The following is a 14001-nucleotide window of genomic DNA, read 5'->3' as shown; positions in this document are numbered from 1 at the left end:
ACTATTACTATTACTATTACTATTACTATTACTATTACTATTACTATTACTATTTTACAAGGTTATAAAATGCAGAAGGTTCAATATATTAAATAACATATCAATTAAGAACACTTTTTAAAACAAATAATTTAAAGTTATTAAGGCAAACTAGACATAGTTTAGCTAAAGATTTATTAAATTATTTTATTAAATATTGAATTGATTGTTATATAATATTGACAAAAGTTTTTTGATTTAGAAATGGTGGATGCGCCGGGATAATGATCTTAATTTCTGATGTCGTGAAACTGTTTATTATTTTTTAGGATGCTGCGAGATGTAAAATTGTTAACTGGCTAATTGCAATAATTAAAAAAAAAGAAGTTTGCGGTAATGAGTTTGGAGTTGATTTATAACGCGTGTTAGATTGGCGGAGGGGTTAGTTCTTGTTAAAAGAATGCAAAGTTGCGGATGGGTTGATGGATTCAGGATTGTTTTAAAAAGTTTGGTGAGGCGGTGTGTTTGACACGTGACGGATAGAAAAGTGATTGTTAAGCATCGGCCAATCATTTTGAATGATTTTGCGTTAGGAGGCGGCATATGTGCTTATCTAGCAAAGTCAAAGGTGTCGAACAGCGAAGCAATAGTGTTTTTCGTTTTGTATGTAACAAGAGATTCCTTAATGGTATGGTAATATATGTGTGCATTGTCGGTCGGGAACGCACGCATTTAAAAGCCATAACGTGAAAGCAGTCGCGACGCTTTCGGTCTAGTCCCAGGTGCTGCGTTTTTCGCAAAAACGAATGAATATAAACGCCCAATACAATCAATAAATAGAATATCACCTTATCGTTGTCTTTGGCCCCATCAGTATTCGACACCAGGGTCGACATTGCAGTCGACCGACGGGCCGTTCAGTCCTCGAACAAAAGAGCTAAAGAGCCAACTCCCTCGGGACCGACTTGATGAGTACCTCCCGCACAGCTTTTAACTACTCGAGGCCCCATTGCGCGCGGTTACTTCTGGATAACAATACACTCCTGACTTATAAATGTCACTGAAGGGGTTGTATGAATTGATGTCTGAGAATAGAGAAATTAATTTTAGTCGCCTGTTCGGAAATTTGCCAAATACCATTTTGGGATTGCAAGTCAACTCGTTACATCCGTCTTCTCATTACATAATTCAATGTGCTTATTAAATAGATAAAACACAAAACGAAAACTTTGTCTTTCATTACCACTAATCAAACTAAATTCACAAATTTACAAAACCGTAACTATTTCAGTCCACGAGATGTTTGCAAATGACTACGTAACAATTTTAACTGGAGTCGAAGAAAGCAGACGGACAAAGCGACTAAGAAAAGACACTTAATAGCATTTTTTGTAATAATTACCGGAGATGAAGCTTTTATTTAATTCATGTTTTCAATTGAAGACACTGTTAGCATGTAAACTTACATGAGCTGAGGATTTGTTTGAACATAATTGGAAAGTCATTAAATTATCGATCTGATTAAATCATAATTAGAAAATTTGTGGCTTCATTATTAACAGAGGCAATTTTGATGGTGCTATAACTTTATGTTACTCACGAAGATTTTAGTACTTTACACAGCACATGATATACATATCATATAAGTTACTAAACTAGACATGTTAGATTCTATGAGGTTCATTTTATCAAGCTCAATTAATTTAGGCTTGCGTATTCTCAGATTAACGTTAGTAAATCTATTTAAATTGGATTAGATTTTAGTCAATGTCTCGCTATTTAGAAGCGAGAGTAAAAAGCAAAAACAAAAATTGCAGTTTCTAGTGATTAATTATGAATATTATGATAATGCTGCTTTTTGTGATTTCTGATATTACTATTCATTTTTATGAGGGTTGATTGATGCACCGTAACGGTTAATTTGTATGCTTTAATGAACAGTAGGTGTAATGCGAGTGATATGTCAAAGTTTTGTGTATGTGAGGTTTTTTTTGTGATGGTAAATTTAGATGTTTCGTTTTTATGTAAATCAGTGTGTTTTTATCATTGGAATGGCCATTGACGCGACAGTATTAAACAATGCTTTGAGTAAAGTTGAAATTAAATATACAGTGGAATTTTGCGTTTTTCTTTTATTTTTTATGTATGATGTGTATTGAACTATCATCAATAAAGCATTGCGAGTGATATTTGGAGGATTTAATTTCGATTTTAGTACAATGTAAAGTCACGTGAATATTTTTCCGGTTGTAATAGTAAAAAGAAAATAATTTGTAGAAAATGAAACAAATGGGGTATCTCGCTGGTCTGTCCGGATATTCGTTGTAAAATACCCCGCCCTGGCAGATTCTCTGCTAAGGAACTTAGATGTGCTGCAATTTAAGCTCTATTTCTCTTCCCTACGCGTGACGTTAATCGACTTCTCAGCTTTTGAAGCGGTTACAGACTAGGGTATGGGAAGGTGGTTGTTACCTTTAAAACGGATATGGTCGAAATTTTTTCTATGGGCTTGGTGGGTGCCGGTAAGTGTTTGGGATGGCGGAAAAGGGTAGCGTTTAGATAGAATTTGAGTTTTAACAGTTAAACGCAATTCATTAAGTAAATGAAAGGTAGTCGGTGAAACATGAATACATGCACTTAGAAGTTTGAGTCTGTTTTTCTTGAAAATAAAGTGAAAGCGGTAATTTCATTAGCCTACTTCAAGCTAGCAACGCTTTCAGAGAATTGACCCGCGCATCAGTCTCGCGATACATTATGCACCTTTATAATCTCATCTGGTTGCTAAGTGCAGAGAGAGAGTTAATATTGTCTTTATGGCCTACAAGAGATTTACGGAGTTACGACTAACTCGCATATTACATTCCGGCCGATTCTGCCAGTGACTCTGTCTTAAGCATACATACATGAGTATCTCGCCTGCAGGTAAAGACGAATAAATCTAATAAATTGTTTGTGCCCGTTACGAAAATGTTATTAAAATTTCTTTAAAATTTAAATTAACTTTTGCAAACGAAATTGATAGAAAGACGGGGTTGATTCTATCTTCGTTTATTTTTGTCAATATCTGACGTTCTCTACGTATTTATGGAAAGTCCCCAGATCCACTGAATTACTTTCACGCTGCTAAAAGATCATTGTTTGGAGCCAATTAAAATTGTTACGCGGCGTATAAGCGGAGTAAGCGTCATTACGAAGTGGGTTGGTTAGGCCGGGGCCTGAGGAATTCCAATTAGGAATTTGTCACTTCTTGAACCGCATTAAAACAATGACGATCCGTTACGAAAGAACTCTACTGCAATAATCACATATTAGTGGTTGCGTGTGGACAAAAGCACGCATCGCTACAAACAGCCAGAATATCATGGCATCGCCACTTAGAAGCTTCCCCAGCGTGATTTCATTAAGCAATCGCGTGATTAATAAAAGATGTGTTGTCAGATTTGCTGCCTAATAATCGTCGATTTGCTTTAAAGATCTCGGATAAGCGCCCTATTTATCGTAATCACTTCAAAATGATAAAGAGAAACGACTACTCTCCGTTAAAAAAATTACACACAATTGTATTTACTTCGTGAGACATGTCAACGATTTTCAAAAGAAGCGAAAGAATCTTTTTACAATTATTTCACCCCTGTTTTGTGACGAACAAAGTCAGTTATGATAAGAAAAAGGAGAAATGTTTGCTTATAATTTAAAGATCCTTTTTTTGCAATCTGGAGGGAAGTTTTGTAGTTGAACTGAAATAATCTCCGAGTGTATAACACGAACCGGAAGTGCTCGCGAGCGGCCGTGCTATGGGTGCGCAATTCACGTCGACGCGCTTAGACTACCAAAACAATCTGCGAATTGAAAGAATATAAGAGATAATGGGGAGCACATTTCTGTAGCGGAACTAGGACTAGACTCGGAAACGGTGGGATGTGTCGGGCTGTGGCGGTGGCGGCGTTGGCCAAGTTGGTGGCGTTGGCCAAGTTGGTGGCGTTTGGCCCTTTAGAACATCCATCAATCAGGTGTAGTTTAGTGGCCTTCGACTTGTTATGGCCTGCGATCCGGTCTGATCAGCCCGAAAGCGTGCTGTCGATACAAGTGCTTCGCTGCACTCATTACTCCTGACAAAGCTCACCGATATTGCTGACGGTTATCTTCACACTCTGTCCTCATTTAAATAATTAAAAACAAGCCGTAAAGGGCCCACTGGCTATGCCCATTCAAACGGCGGTGGCGGCCCCTGCTTGCCGCTATCGGACAAGCTCTCTAATTATAAATTTCACGTGTCACACGCTATTCAAATGCGCCCGTTGAATATATCAGAATTGGTGCGTCTATTCACCCTCGAGGACGATTCGTAAACAGAGTGCTAGCTTTAATCATCTTATGTGCGCGGGCCTGCCATTTATTAATTAGAGTGATGTATAAACTGTATGGGCTTTGGCTAGGAATCTGTGTGTTTCAAACGAATGCGGCCGATTGATGTTAAGCGCCTCGTCTGTGCTGCTTACTGTGCTTACCGACACACACGCACTCGCATAGATTAACAAACATTTAACCACGATCCAACGGGGAACCTCTATGGCCAGTAGTCTAATCATTACTTCAACACTACATTCGCCCTGCTTCGCCGCGGCAAACACTGATCCAATAACGGTTTCTTTCCTTTATTCTCTGCAATAACAACCTGATAATTTCCAAATGTAGCGGAAACCGACACAAAGTAGCCACTCACGACCTAAAACAACGCTAGCGTGACTCCTTGCTCCATGCGACGACACAAAATCCTAAATGCTGTTTCATTTTTTCCTAAAATCTTTTTTTATATATACAAAAACACCAGTTTGAGATCTTTCATTTCTGCATTAATTCTAATTTTGTATATGTCGTAGACTAATTGTAAATTCATTGGTTTTATAAAACGCCTAGTCATTTTAAAAACGACTGGGCAAATTGTAAATGAATGAATAAATGCATGGTTTTTACAATATGACGGAAAATTTTAGGCGTATTACGCTTAATAATTTTCGCCTCATAAAGTACGTATGGTTAATTTACTGTTTACTACGACTGAAACAACCTGCGTCACAGATTAACTTTAAAAAGTTTATTGTAAACTACCTCTTACTGTCTTCATGACTGACATTTGACAATTAAACTTTTTTTGTTGTTAAAATTGTCAATTAAACAATTTGTCTGTCAAAATGACATAAACATGACAAGAGTAAAAATTGAGGTTATTAATGCAAAGGTTGTTTTACAGTTTACGTTATGAAAATGACAATACTTCCCCAAATTTTAATTCCGCAACTGTACGATGAAATTATAAAGAAAATTTATTTGTTTTCTTGAAACATTTTTCCTTTTTTATAATCATTAAAAACGTTTAACATTTGACTTTGTTTTTTTAATAGAAATACAATAGAAATTGGTATCTTATAAAATAATATTTTTCAGTCTTTTACAAAACGACTGAATGTAACCAGTGATTTTCTAATTGTAGAATATTTAAAAACATCTTTCAATAAGACGAAAACTTATTAGGCTTTTTAAAATACGCCTAAAATTTTCCGTCATATTGTAAAAACCTTGCATTTATTCATTTATTTACAATTTGCCCAGTCGTTTTCAAAATGACTAGGCGTTTTATAAAACGACTGAATTTACAATTAGCCTACGACATATATATTTTTAACTTGTATAAGAAAGTACTACAACTTTTTATACATTTTCTAAATAAATATAAAACACTGTGTAGGTAATTTATTATACCTATAAATAAGTAATGAGATGACTTTTAATATTAATTAGGAAAATGGCAAATTTGTATACGTTTTACAACAGCACTTTAGAATAATACTGTACATGATTTAGATTTGTTGTAAATGTAGAATATTTAGGTTTATTGCGCTTTGCTTTATTTGTTGACATCTGCTTGAAAGGCTTTTGTGTGAATTGAATAAAGACAATATTAGAATTGGCTTATCGTTTATTGATGTGACAGTCGAGTGTGTGTACAGTTTTGGAAGCAATAATGTTATTGCATGGTTAGCTTAAGAGCTCATAAACTACGAGTATAAATAAGTGTATTTATTGTTTGGGATGCGGTCACAATTTCAAGAGTTGGGCTAAAATATAAGAGAGTATTGAGAGCTAAGTTGGTGTGTGGTGAATGAGGGCACGTGCGAACACCTTATCGTGTTTACACCTATTGGCACCTGATATCGAGCGTTTCTTTACTTGTTCATCAAATAGATTGCATTTGATAAATAAAAGAAATATTTAATGGAACGGAACATTAAAATTCCGTGAACTGTTAAAGTAAAGCTGGAGCTCATTTAAAATTCCTTAAGAAATAAAGTTGAGATTTTTGAAGTACAAAACGTACACAATAATTTCAAGAATAATTTTAATTATTAAATGAAGTGAGTCGTTGACGAAGAGACAGGTAATAGAGGCAATGCAAAAATGCTTTTCAATGTAGATCCATACGCTTCAAATATAGAAAATGAAAAGTAACGCTAGCACATAAATATGCACGTAGTACTTTACTTATTGTTAAACAAACTGCAGCGTGAAGAAGCATTCAAAAGAAGGCACCAAGTGGGCATGAGGTCGGGCATTTGTGAGCAGGATGTTGAATGAGCGTCGTAGAAGTCGCATTATGCGGCCACATGTTTCTGCCTATCGGAAGAAAGCAGCCATCGATGAATGTCATATGTGGAGCAATCACGCGTATGCCAGAATGGACGGCCACTCCAGACTAGTATATATTCTAAGGCCGAAACATAAAGAAGTTTAGTATGCGCTGCGAAGGTGTCAACCGGCCAGAATATAGTGCAGCTGATAAAGAAGCGCGCCTGTCACTCAACCTCTCCTATTACAATACTTTCTCAATTTCCGTAGAAGTGATGTGACATTCCATCACGATGTCACAGTAAAGTAAATTAACAAAGCGTTGCCTGGCTCTTAAATAACCCTATCTTTGGTGTGCTTTTACCCTCTTCTCGACATCATGCTATTTTCAAATTTATTTGGTTTTTTTAATATTCTCGCCTAGCACCCCAAATATTTAATGATTTTAATTTACATCTTCCTACCAAAATTACATGCCAATTCTTTCAGCATCAAAACATTTGCATAAAAAACATCCGCTCCAATCGTTAAGATTTACAAATTCCGTACCCTCTGTCTTTGACTATTCCTATAGTCACTTGCACCTTGATCCTTTACTTCTAAATTTATAATAACTTTCTCGGGTTTGGGTAACGGTCTACGTAGCAGTTGCACCCCAACTACCTTCGTCATCTACCATTCCACGATTAGTGTTTGTATACGTATGTGTCTGCACATCACACAGACGTTTTTAATGACATGCAGTACCAGCAATTAATAACTCAAATACTATGATGTCTGTCTTCTAGACATATCTACATATTATATACCACGTTTCTAACCTAACATCACCGTTGATTTCAACTTTAAAGCCACTTATGCACTTCTGTTCCTACAGCAATTCATCAAATTGTGTCCCCTAACTCATGTTAAATCCTAACACACAGAAGGACCCGTCATGTCCAATTTATTCACCAAAAATAGAAAAAAATTGCGGTCAAAAACACAAAACAATTGAAATTTAAAAACATATTTACTTCCATGCAGAAATGGTATTATCATTATTATAAGGTTTCTAGAATATTTTCTCCCAGTACATAAAAAAATGGTGATCTGCTATGGCTTGCAAAGTTATTTTGAAAATAATGCTTATGGTTAATGTGCATATTTGCAAATATTCTTCCTTTATTTTATAACGTTAATTATTCGCAGCATTTGTGTCGTTTTAATAATTTCAAAGTTACAGTTGAATTTATTTTATTTTAATTTCAAAGTGATGGTTGTAAATGTTTCTTTTAACATTGCTTTTGTTGCTGCAGTACCCGTATGAATCTAAAGTTTTATTCATATTGTAAATGTTATTGTAAATATTGGGTAGGTCGTGACATTAAGCTTAAATAACGTCACAGCTGTTTTATTCCGTTCGTATGATCAATTGGAAAGTGAACATCAATAGCTTTACTTGTGGTTATAAAAGGATGCTTTGGATATTTTTGTTTTTTTTGTCACTTTAAATAGACTTGAATCCTAAAATAGCGAGTCACAAAAGTTGTATAAATAGCTTTAATGGCTTGTCTTTAATTAGGAAAAAAAGTGTTGTTGAGTAAAGTCTGTAAGTTTGAATCTTTTTAAGATTGAAAGCTCTATCAACGCTCGAAAGCATTGTTGAATGGTCGATGCAAAGGCATTTGATTTATTACATATGTATTTCAGAGAGAAGCAAGCTTCTCTTTGTAGCGTGATATTTGGAGTTCGCATGCTAATATATATAAAACACACAAGAAATCGTTGGTATTGGAAATTCTGTTTGAGGTTGTTGATAAGAGAGGAGCCTCATATTGGAGAAGTGCAGACCTAACCGAAGTTAATGTCTGTTGCAGGGCCATGGGACTCAGCGGCCAAATAGCCGGGGTGGATTGAGATCGTGCAACCATGCATATCGTGGAAACCCTTCCGACGACTGCGACACTCCTAGTGCACATGCTTTTGATGTTTCAGTTTGAAGGTTAGTTATCAGCAGCAATACATGGAGAATCATCCATATTATCCGCGTAAATTATTTGTTTTAATTTTCTGGTTCGTGTAGGCTGTTCAGCGCTTTTGTTTCGCCGGCCTGAATAATTAACTAACCACCTCAGAATCACAATTTCACTACGTGTTCGGCATCGCAACGGGTTTTGGCCCATTTACGCTCTCGGTATACTTAATTAACGAGCTTAGATTGAATATGATCGTCCTCAAGAGCAGTCCGGATCAGCGCTCATAGCCCGGGCCGCAAGGCGTCACCGATGCTCTATGCCTCTATGCAGCCTGCATAAACGCATTACACAATAATTAAATTCCATTTCGGTCACATTTATACTGTGTGTGGTTTGTACAGTGCAATGCCACATACTACCCCGTATTAAATGGCGTTGCTTACACCTATGTTACAATTTCACGCGTTCGTAATTATATTACGATATCTGCATAGCCCTTACCGTGATACTGTTTTCCGTTTATTACCAACAATCAAACCGGAACTGCACACCACACTTACTCCTCACTTTTAAACACACACTCGGATAATTTGATTATTTTATTTGCGCGGAGAGCAACGAACGTAATGATCTACCGGCTAATTTACTCTGTCACGCAGATTAAGGGGCCTTGTTAGATGGCTTTTACTTGCAAATAGTTATTCAGAAATATATTTGTTTTAAGATTACTACGTGACACGAAACATTTTATAAAATTCTGTTTTAGAAAAACTATATAAACTGTTTACATTTATTTTACTTTCATCACTTTTATGAAAAAACTCAAAATACCCTAATCATCTCTAGCAAAATATCCAGTTGCTGGACATGTATACCAACCACATGGGAAATTATGCAATGGATTTAGAATAGCACTAGCAGAACAGTGGTAATAAACAATACGCTCTTTGAGACATTATTAAAGTTGCTTCAGGAAAACAAAATTTGCTACATAGTCAATGCTGTTTGCTAGTCATTTTGATAATTCTTAATTATTTTAATTTAGGATTTTAAGATTTCTAAGTTGTTACGATGTATTTTGAATTTTAGAAAAAAATAATAAGAGTTTTACTGTAAATTTAAATGATTCTGACTCCTCTTGTAGTTGTGCTATGTTCTTTCAGGTGTGTTAGAGTATGTTTTAGTGCTAGTTATTGTTTAATTTTGTTGATTTAAATTTAACGAGTTATTTTGAAAATAAATAAATGAGTTACTGAAAACGTGATGAAATAAATTTGATATTTGCAAAGATTTGTTTTTGGTGTGGCTGCAAATACGTCGGCAGATTTTAGTTAATCGCAATACACACATTAAGTGTCAGTTGGTGGTTTTATATTTTCATTTGTGTTTATTTTTGTGGCGTGTTCATATATGAAGACTCAGCGAGTGAAACAAATGTAGAAATGTACTTTTGATGTAATAGAGGTAAAGTGAGAGCTTCCCGTTTTTCATTAGTGTCCCATTGTTTTAAATGTAATTTTAGTGAAAGTTGGTTAGAGTGTATATTTTTTGGTCTTGGGTGGCTCATCAACTGTCAATAGCCTTGCACGGTTTTGTAAGCTGCCATTTGCAGATTGAGATTTAGCAGCCACCACCGTCCGAAACAGAGCCACCCTAGCAAGCCTCTCATCGCTAATAATAATAAGGACTTGTCGCTTGAAAACGACTAGTGCAGGCGGCGATTTGCATGTATAATGCTCGAAGCGGGGGTGGAATGCGGGCGCAGGTACAATTGTGAGAACCTGATATACATACTTGTATTGAAACCAGCACTGCACCACCACTTGCATCCCACTGTCTCACCGACAATTACAAGTGAACTCGGCGCGAGTGGACCGGTTGAGCTTGCACCCTTGGGTTTTAGTGAAATTGCTTTTTACTTCGAGTTATTGTATGACATCTGAGATCCACGCGCCACAGTTTCCACAGTTTCTTTAATTATCATTACCTACACTTTTATGTTGTTAATCCATTTAACGTCGGCTGTTGACTGTCTCGATAGACTGTCTGCTCTCACCGCACTAAAACACTAAAACACTAATTGACTTTGTGACGTAACGATTTACACACATAGACTGACTTACTGTTCCAGACCATACCTCAATCACCAAAATTAAAATCAACATGGTTTCATTTCATTTATTGACTCAGCTTTATGATTACTCGTACTTGTCGCAGTTCAGAACAATTTACTCAAACTCTGAATATTAACTATATCGTTCTCTTGCTTCTTCTTTTTATCATAATCAACACAAATTTAAGCAATTAATACAACATAATCACACCAACATTATATAGCAAATTTAGAACACAGTTTATGAATTTTGTTGTTTTGCCTGCTTACAGATTGCAACTAGTTGTGTACACACAACTTTTGCTTTTATAGGTGCCTTCACTTTTTCTTTAACCTTGTTTTAGTTTTTTTCGTTTACAAGATTTGACTTAACATACCGTTGTATAATTTTAAATTTAATGTGATACCTATTTCGTTACAACAGGTTTCTATCAATTTTTTGAGAAATTAATATAATTTACCGTGTTTTGTTTTTGGAATATATACTACAAACTCATAATCATGTAGATTACTTAAAAAGCATACCGAAATTCTAAACAATAATAAATAAATTTAAATTTCACCTTTTGCATTTGTATTAATTTTGGTGGATGCGCCGGGGTACTATTTTCTTTTCATCAGAGTACCTAATGCTAAACCCATTTCTAATTTTTTTTTTATTAGAAATTTTAAAAATTTTATAGTGTTACGTCAATTTAACATTAAACAGGCAATTTAGTTTCATTGTATAACAATTTTAAACTTAAAAATTTTATGTAGTTAGATGAATAAAATTGTTAATATACCAGGTGTCCCAAGTTGCCTATCGCATCTTTATAACTTAGTTATTTCAAATAATATGAGCCATAAAGTTATATTTTTGTAAATCGGACATCAAACTGGATTAAATGCCGCTGTCAAACTGGTGTAAAAATGACATTTGTCAAAATAACGATAGACAACTATTTTTTTTTAAGGGACGGTATATGTTTTGTTACGTATTTTAATAGAACATGTTTTTTTGAATGCGTGTAAGCACAAATATTTGATTTTTTATGACACATATTTTTTCAATAAATAAACAAACAAATTAATGAATAATAGTACCTTTTTATAATATAAAAAAATGACATTTAAAAAAACATGAATCAAAATATTGTGTATTCAAAATATTCGAAAGTCACTTATCTCTCACTTATTTACTACTTGAATGCAACAATACAAATTTGAAAACAGCAAAACCCAACTGTTAAGAACTGATTTTGTGACTTACTTGTTGATTTTGTTTTTCATGGATACCTATTTTGTGACAAATGTATATGCGCTATATATCTTTTTGGCGACTTTTTTTATATTTATTGGTCCTTAACACGTGCAATAAATTTAACTAGGTGCACAAATGTTTCTTGCTTAAAGGCTCGAATGAATGCTTCAAAAGCTTGATTATAATGTATTTCTGAATGGTCATTTGTAGTGCAAACGGGAATGGAAAGGTATTTTTGTTTAGTGTAATGTGAGTAGCAAATTTAGGAAATCTTTCATAAGGAAATAATTTGAATGGCGTTGAATGTGAACTGAAATGGAAAGAGAATTACGGTTACGGTTAGTGTGACAATACATTTTTTTTTAGTGTGCGAGTTAGAAAATTATCCGCTAGTGTTTTGAACAATGGAGAAATTAGGTGGGTCATTTTTGTTTGGTTGTAATATCAAGATGTAACAGATTTCGATAGTATGGTTAATTCAATTATGCATGATGCTTCAATTTTTGAAATAATGGATAATGATGAAGGTAACCATGGTGGTAATAACTGTGATTATTAGAAAGCATATTGATAATCTGTATTGTTTTTGACGTATCAGCGGCAGTAAAATGTGCTATTTGGTGATTAAGGCATTAGTTGGCTGGTGTAGCAAAGTAGATAAAATTTCACTTTGTGCTGTACATATCGGATTTCTATCAATTGCACTTATGGGAATGGGTGTTTGACTTGTTTGTCCACCGGGCCCCCGGGAAACATATAAGATTGAGTGTTATTACTCAACGCGCATAGTAGTCACTGGGGATCTTACAAATCCCCGAGTTATACGAGGCCTAGTTAAAAGGAGACTATTACACTGCAAGTCCGGGTAGCGACCATTTGAATTGAATATCTCGATTCGGTTCACAAATGTTCAACTATTGAAAAAGTACCAACACTAGCGCCATATAGCAATCAAACCGGCTACTAAATTACAACTGACGTTATCGCAAAAACTGGAGATTCTGGAAGTGTCGGACCCAAGTGGATTACAGCCTGCGATGGCCACGCGCTGACGGCTCGAGTTATTGGCCTTCGTCGATTTCAACGTCCCGTGTCATATCTCTCCTGCTCGTCGTCGTCGTTGCTGTCGTCACCCCCTTGTCTTTCCAAAAACTGGATATCTTTTTCGACACACGATAAACAGTTGTTCAAACGTGTACATAAAAATTGATTTATGATACCCACTAACCTTTTTTAATTATAAATGAAAACGACTTACGCTATTTACTCTTTTTTTCCACATACGCACTTATCCAAACCTGAGAAACTTGAGAATTAGGAATTCTTAACCACAACCAAAAAATGTTTGTACACACACGTTATTGATTTTGTAAACATGGATCTAAAATATTGTTATTAAATTCGTCGTTAAATTTAAATGTGGTAAATGATTTCATATAAATTTTAATATTATATTTCTTTTATTTTTACGTTTCTGTCTTTAAAAATAAAAAGATGCACACTACTTATAACAAATATTCTCTTGAAACATATCGTTTTTTATTAAGATTTAAATTTTTATTATAAATAAATAAAAAGTTTTGTGATATTTTGTGACACACTCAATTTAGTGATCTGTTGCAAAAAATGTATTGTGAAATGATTTAATAATTTTGTTTATCGTTTGCTCAGAATAATACTGTGGCAAAGCAACAGAGTCCATTAGCTGTTCATCTTTTTTATTAAACACTTTGCCACATCTGTCGACGATTGGCTCAAGTAATTATTTCTAACGACTGTGAGTAGGCTGACCAAACGTTTGTAATTATTCCCAGCAAACAAAATCCAGCCCATGATCGCAGTGCAGCTAGCATGTCAATACATTTAAGCAAAACAAACAGAAGTAACGTGAATTTTCTTTTGATTAAAATCAGTATTTCCAGATTACCGCGATGTTAGTTTTAATTAAAACAGAACTTCTATTTAAAGTGGCATCAGACTCTTAGGTAGTGAAATTATATGAAAGGTGGTTAATAAAATGGGGGAATGATTTGCCAAGGGATAGGATTTCTTTAGCCTTTTTTGGATATTTTGTATTGATTTTA

At 34.8% G+C, this 14001-nt stretch overlaps 1 protein-coding gene across 6 annotated transcripts in view; it reads left to right on the top strand.

The window, feature by feature from the left end:
• Positions 1-14001, top strand: part of LOC123006447 (lachesin-like) — a 46261-nt gene that overhangs the window by 6090 nt on the left and 26170 nt on the right. For all 6 annotated transcript variants that reach the window (XM_044400936.1, XM_044400934.1, XM_044400930.1 and 3 more), the window contains exon 2: positions 8463-8587. In XM_044400936.1, the coding sequence (XP_044256871.1) occupies positions 8515-8587 (73 nt within the window). In that variant the 5' untranslated portion in view covers positions 8463-8514. The remainder of the gene's footprint in view (positions 1-8462; positions 8588-14001) is intronic.

The sequence above is a fragment of the Tribolium madens genome, unplaced genomic scaffold (assembly GCF_015345945.1).
Source record: "Tribolium madens isolate multiple individuals breed KSU strain unplaced genomic scaffold, Tmad_KSU_1.1 Scaffold_2;HRSCAF=44;Tcas5.2_LGX, whole genome shotgun sequence".
NCBI classification, from domain to species: Eukaryota; Metazoa; Arthropoda; class Insecta; order Coleoptera; family Tenebrionidae; genus Tribolium; species Tribolium madens.
Note: the sequence above shows the minus strand (reverse complement) of the source record. Positions and strands in the feature narration are given on the sequence as shown.